At 36.2% G+C, this 7,283-nt stretch overlaps 1 protein-coding gene across 1 annotated transcript in view; it reads left to right on the top strand.

The window, feature by feature from the left end:
* The window catches only part of RQCD1 (RCD1 required for cell differentiation1 homolog (S. pombe)), a 16,746-nt gene that overhangs the window by 4,862 nt on the left and 4,601 nt on the right, over positions 1-7,283 (top strand). Inside the window, exon 4 of the mRNA XM_006867864.1 lies at positions 4,162-4,277. Within this exon, the coding sequence (XP_006867926.1) occupies positions 4,162-4,277 (116 nt within the window). The remainder of the gene's footprint in view (positions 1-4,161; positions 4,278-7,283) is intronic.

The following is a 7,283-nucleotide window of genomic DNA, read 5'->3' on the forward strand; positions in this document are numbered from 1 at the left end:
CCAGCCCCCCTCAAGGTATTCCAGTCAGTTATAGGCTGAAGACGGGCTTACATGTTTTCTGTTGTGATGTTTCTGGCTATTCTTCCCCCTTCAAGTATCTATTTCACAGTGGTAGACAAGGGAGACCAAGATTCAAAAGACAGCCATGCATCCTAACATTGGGGTTGTTTTTAGAAGCCTGGAAATCATCATTCATAATCGTAATCTAGATTGGGTATTTTGTCTTGACTATACAGCTTTTGTCTTTGAGGTTGAGCTTATTTTCACTAATAAATGAGAGAAATGATGACTGTTTCCAAGCACCACAGTGAATATTAATAAGGCTATGGAGATTAAATAAGGCTATTTGGGTTAATAGTTTACTTACTGGAATTGTAGGGAGAGTAAAAACTAAGCGTTTGATTGAATAAATGGAGAATGTTATTTCAGGAGTAAGATTGTGAAATTTCTTACTTTTGAAAGGAGTTTGAAATTTTCTCTTCAAACTGTTTTATAACTACAACAAAGGTTTACCTTTTACTATTTTACCTAGTTAAACGCTCAATGTTTCCATTTGCATTTGCTATAGGAAATGTTTCTAAAATACTTTTTACTTAAGTACTAAATCAGCCATTTCAGATTTCAGACTCCCTGGGTTATAAGGAACTATCTTTGGATTTACGGAATGTAACACATCTAAGAATGTTTCTTTTTCAAATCACCCTATCTTTTTCAGTGTGTCTCTTTCATAGAAAACAGTAAAGAAATACACAAATTTTACTTTGTTGGATTATTGCTTTTATGCTTAACTGGTGTTTATAACCATATGATTATTAATCACAACTCAGGAAGTAAGTTTTAAAGGTTTGGCATTTTCATTTAAAGGTTTGGCAAATAGATATTTCCAAATACATTGTATTTTACTTTTAAGAATCATATACTCCAAATGAATGTTTTTTGTTGCTGTTTTTACATCTCCCCTACAAGTGATGTTCTAATCAAAAACTTTCCAACATAAATTTTTCTGCTTTTATGGTACAAAAATTTCTCTCATACAGGGTTTAAAACACCCAACGTGATTCTAGCCAATCAAATGAAAACATTTTTATCCTTAACTCTGTTCAGTCATTCTACTTCCGCTGTTGTTTTTTTTAACCACTGCACTAGGATGATATGTTTATGGGATGTTCAAATAAAGATTAAGAATATGGGGAATATTTCTTTTTTAAGCAAGTTTCTCCAAATCAGTTGAGAGAGCAAGGCAGAAAGAAGGTAAATATTTAGGCCAAGAACATTTTGTGTAAAACTCAAGCATATTAAAGCTTGAATAAAAGTGAAAACACACATATCAAATTTTGTGGGATGCAGCTAAAGCTGAATTTACAGGAAAATTTATGACATTAAATACTTATACTAGAAAGCAATGTTATGTTGTTACATACCTTTGAGTCAGTTCCAACTCACAGTGACCTGTATGGGCTCCCCAAGGAAGCAGTTGGTAGGTTTGAACTGCCAACCTTGTGTTTTGTGGTCCAATGCTGCTTTTATAGCACCACATCAGGAAGGAAGGTCTCTATTCAAGGAATATAAAGAACAAATTAAACCAGGGTAAACCAAAGGGATGAAACAATAAAGAGCAAAAATGAATGAAATTGAGAACAGAAAAGCAATAGATAAAAATCAGCAAAACCAAGAAGACAGAAATTACAAATAATAGGAATAAAAGAAGGTGCATTATTATAGACTCTGCACTCACTAACTGCTCCTTAGGAACAGTGACCCTATACAGGGTCACTATGAGTCAGAACCTACTCAGTAGCTCTTAACAACAACAGACAGACATTTAAAAGGACTCCTGGTGTAGTATTGTAGGATAAGCACTGGACTGCAAGGTCGGTTTGAACCTCAAGGACGGTGGTTCATGAGTGCATGTTGGCATATTGTATCTTTTAAAGAATTTGTCCATTTTATTTACTGAGTTCTTGGTAGTATTCCTCATTATCTTTTTAATGTCTGTTGTTGTTAAGCGCCTTTGAGTCAATTCTGACCCACAGTGAACCTATATATAGGGTTTTGGACATTATGGTTAGCAGTCCAGTGCTTATCCTATAGCACCACACCAGGACTTAAATCTATTAAATTGTTTTTGCAGTTATAAACATTTTAATACAGAAAACCTTAGGCCTGGATAACTTCACTGGTGAATTCTACCAATTTTCTTTTAAAGAAAGAATAACAATTCTAGAGAATGTTTCCAGAACATAGTAAAAACACTTCTCAATGCTTTTTATGAGGCCAACTTTACTCTGATAATGAAACCAGACAAAAATACTATGAGACGGGGACACAATAGACCAATTCCAATGTGAACATAGATGTAGAAGTCCTTACTAAAAGGCTGTCAAATCCAGTAAGATCTAAAAGGGGTCTTTGAGTATTAAATGGGGTTTATCCCAGGACTACAAGGCTGTTTCAACTTTCAAATGTGAGCAGATGTGACTATTTCATTATATTAAAGAAGAAAAAGAAAGAAAAAACCCTATTAACTAACATATGTTAAATGTCATCAAGTCAGTTCCAACTCATAGCAACCCCTGGATAGGGTTTCCAAGGAGCAGCTGGTGGGTTTGAACCACCGACCTTACAATTCAACTGACTTTGAGGTCCAGTGCTTATCGTACAGCACCACCCCAAGATTCCTATGTTGTTGTTGTTGTGAAGTGCCATTGAGTTGGTTCCGACCCATAGTGACCCTGTATAGGGTTTCCGAGGAGCAGCTGGTGAGCTTGAACTGCCGACCTTGCAGTTCAAACGGCTTTGCAGTCTGGCGCATTAACCCACAGCGCCACACCAGGACTCCTATAGCTAACATATAATTGTAACAGGTTGAATGTCTTTCTCCTAAAGGTGAAAACAAGGCTAGTATGTCCACTCTTACTTTGCCTATTTAATAATTATTTTGTATGCTCTAGCCAGTGCAATAAGACAAGAGAAAGAAATAAAAGGGATACAAACTAGAAAAGAAGAAATAAGAGTCTATTCATAGACAACTTGGCTTCTGACAAATACAAAGGTAATTTAATGGAGAAAGGACTGTATTTCCAGTAAAGGGTGATAGACAAATTGGTTATCCAAATGCAAAAAAAGAGGCACAATCTATACATTGTACCCTTAACTAAAAATTTATAGATCTACATGTAAAATCTGAATGAAATAGTAATATGCTTTAGGCTTTATTAGTACATTACAGTACATGTTGGATGCTGTGGGGTTTAGATATATATAGAGAGAGAATTTATAGATTTCCAGTTCTGAGTAAAGCAAATGACACTCTTTACTGTCTCCTGAGATAATATTCCAGGTCCAAGTAACCAAGGCCTTTCATATAAAAGCTAGTGACTCAAGGAATAGTCATTTGTTTAATGGGGCTGTGCTTTCCTAGATAGAGAATGGAGAAGATATCAGAATGGTGTCTGTCACCTGTCATTGGTGTTAGTAGTCCAAAACTGTTATGAAGAATAACAACATTGGAGTGAATTTTAGAAATCATTTGTTTCAACTCTTGCTTTATAGACAAACAAAAACATGCAAAAAGAAAAAAATTTTATCAAACTTAGGTAAAATAGTTGCAGAACCCATGACTCAAACCCAGGTATGTGTTTGTTTCATGCTTGTAACTATATTTTTCTCTTGTATATATCCTACAGACTTTGTTCTCTTTGGAGAAAGCAGCAGTTGAAAACCAGGAAATAATGTATTTTTTGCCCATTATTAAGTAGTATTCAGATTGGTATCATTTCTTTGCTGCTAGAAAATATGCTGTAATAGTGATGGAGAATTCATCTCCCATACCTGAAATTGTAAGGAAACATAATTGGAGTATAGATTGATATTATTTAACATTGCCCACCAAGAGTGATAGAAAAATTATTTGGATGACTTACACTGCTGTAAGTACATGATAAACCTGATCTTTCAGTGTTGACTGATGTCATTCAAAACTCATGCTTTTCTTCCTCAATGTTCAATGTTTTTTAACATTGGTATGAATCTGATTTCTTGACACACAACTATAGTTTGTATTCTTTGTTATTTAAATTTCACAGCTAGCTGGTGAACAATAACAACATGAATTTTAAATGAAAATCCTGACTTTAAAATTAATTTTTTTGTCCATATTTTCTTTAGGGGCCTTGGTGAAAACAGATGAGCAAGAAGTAATCAACTTTTTGTTGACAACAGAAATTATCCCTTTGTGTTTACGCATTATGGAATCCGGAAGTGAACTTTCTAAAACAGTATGTGTATTTAGCCTAATTAGATGCTACATTGTAGCATGGTTCTGGTTTAATTATCTGCCTTTCTTCATGCTCTTTGAACCTTTATAAATTTTTCCTTTTAATAAAAGTTGTTATAAAATCATTATTAATAAACTCAGACCATTTAAAAGGATATCAAATAAACATGAAATTTTTCCCTTGTCTCTGAACCCATATCGCATACTGTAAGCCCATAATTCCAGTTATTTTTTTATGCATAATCAAATGTATATATACTGAGCTTCTGCTTACTTTGCAGTTTAAACATGAATGACATGGCTAGGTATAGGGGAAAAAAATTTTTTTGTAACTTTTTTTTATGAATTGTCCCGTTTTAACCTCACAACTGGACCAGTAAATAACATCATAATAAATGGAGAAAACTTTAAAATTGTCAAATACTTCATTTTGCTTGTTATCCACAATCTCCACTAAAGCTAATATTAAGCCTACTGTATGACCCAACAGTCCCTCTCCTAGGTATAGAACCAAGAGAAATGAATTCTCATATATACATCAAAGCATATCCAGAAATGTCTATAGCAACTTTATTCATAAAGGATAAACTGTGGCATAATCACAAAGTAAGAACTATAGTAATTAAAAAGAATGAACCACTGTTACATGCAACAACATAGGTGGCTCTCACAGGCATTATATAGAACACATGTCAGACACATGAGTTCAAGAACAGGCAAAACCCAAATAGTATACAGGTCTCCAAGGGAATCAGTAACACTAGGGAGGTTTTGCACTCCATAGAACAACCAACCATACAAGATCAAAAGGATAAAGTTTGGAGGCAGGAAGGAATAGGAAAGAGAAATGAATGGAAACAGTAAACATAGTGAGGAAGTGGTAAGAGTGCTGTTACATTGAGGGGGTTGTAGTCAATGTATATAAACTGTTGGAGGGGAAAGAACAGGAGAAACCAATCAATGGAGGTAAGTCAGAATAGTGGTTATCTCTGAGAGAAGGATATTGATTGGTAAAGGGCACAAGGGAGTCTTTTGGGGTATGCAAAATGTTCTTTATTTTAATCTCATTGTGGTTTACAAATGTATGCATGGATGGATCGATAGAAATTCATCAAATTACACTTGAGATTATTGTACTTTATACATTTTACTATATGTATGTTTGTATTCATTTCTTGCTGATTAAAAAAAAAAGAATTACCACACACCTAGTGGCTTAAAACAACATAAGTTTGTTAACTTTTAGTTTTGGAGGCCAAAGTCCAAATTTGTTTCATGGAGCTAAAATCAGGATGTCAGCAGGGTCTCAGTCTCTCTGTAGGAGTGAATTTGTTTCCTTGCCATTTCCAGCTTTTAGAGCCGAGTTCCTTGGCTCATGACCCCTAGGAGTATATTGTCTTCCGGGTTCTCTCGGCTTCTGGCACATTGCCTCTTCCTTTGTAGTCACATCTCGCTCTCAGAGGGATTTGTGATTTTTATCTAGGACCTACCTAAACATTGTAGGATAATCTCCCCATCTCAAGAGCCTTAGTTAAATCACATCTGAAAAGTCTTTTTTGCTGTGTCAGGTAATATTCACAGGTTTTGGTGATTAGGACCTGGATCTCTTTGAAGGTCATTGTTCAGCCTACCACAGGGTTTTAACTTAGTAGGATTGTTGTTGCTGTTAAATGCCATCAGATCAACCCTATTATGTTCAACAAAACAAAACGCTACCTGGCTCTGTGCCATCCTCAAAACTGTTGTCATATTTGTACACATTGTTGCAGCCATCATCTTGGGCATCTTTCTGTTTTTTTGGTAACCCTTTACTTTGACAAACATAATGTCCTTTTCCAGGGACTAGTCCCTCCTGAGAAGTCCTGGTGTGACACTCTGGGATAAGCAGTAGACCACAAAGTCGGCAGTTCAAAGTCACCAGTTGTTCCTTGGAAACTCTATACAGGGTCTCTATGAGTCGGGACCAACTCGACAGCACTTAAAAAGAGCAACAACAGTCCCTCCTGAAAGGAGCCCTGGTGGTATGTATGGTGGGTTACACCATGGGCTGCTAACTGCAAGGTCAGTAGTTCAAATTCACCAGCCACTCCACCGGAAAAGAGAAGGCTTTCTGTTCCTGTAAAGATTTGCAACCTTAGAAACCCTACATACCGTCATTATGAGTCAGAATCCACTCGTTGGCAATGGGTTTTGGGGTGGTTTCATCCTAATAACTTGTCCAAAGTATGTGAGATGAAGTTTCACTGTCCTCACTTCCAGGGAGCATTCTGCCTGTACTTTTTCCAACACTGATTTACTTGTTCTTCTGGAAGTCCATGGTACTTTGAATATTCTTCACCAACAACATAATTTAAATGCATAGATTCTTCTACAATCTTTCTTATTCATTGTCAAGCTATTGTATGTATATGAGGGGATTGAAAATACCTTGGCTTGGGTCGGGAACACCTTAGTCCTCAAACTGACATCCTTGCTTTTTAAAGAAGTCTTTTGCAGATTCACCTAATGAAATATGTCTTTTGATTTCTTGACTTCTGCTTCCATGAGTGTTGATTTTGGATCCATGCAAAATGAAGTATTTGACGACTTCAACCTTTTCTCTGTTTATCATGTTATGTATTGATCCAGTTGAGAGATAACATTGAAATGTTATCCTAAGGTCTGTAGTTTTTGATCCTAAGTAGAATGTTGTTGTGGGTGTTATGTGCTGTCGAGTCAGTACCAACTCATAGAGACCCTATGCACAACAGAACGAAACCCTGCCTGGTTCTGCACCAACCTCACAATTGTTGCCAAGCTTGAGCCTGTTGCTGCCGCTGTTGTGTCAATCCATCTCCCTTGGGGGCTTCATCTTTTTCTCCCACCCTTCACTTTACCAAACATGATATCCTTCTTCAAAGGACTGCTGCCTCCTGATAATATGTCTGCAGTATGAGAGAGAAAATCTGGCCATTCTGGCTTCCAAGAAACATTCTGGCTGTACTTCTTCCAAGAAGATTGTTTTTTT

This window comes from Chrysochloris asiatica, unplaced genomic scaffold (genome assembly GCF_000296735.1).
Source record: "Chrysochloris asiatica unplaced genomic scaffold, ChrAsi1.0 scaffold00110, whole genome shotgun sequence".
NCBI lineage: Eukaryota > Metazoa > Chordata > Mammalia > Afrosoricida > Chrysochloridae > Chrysochloris > Chrysochloris asiatica.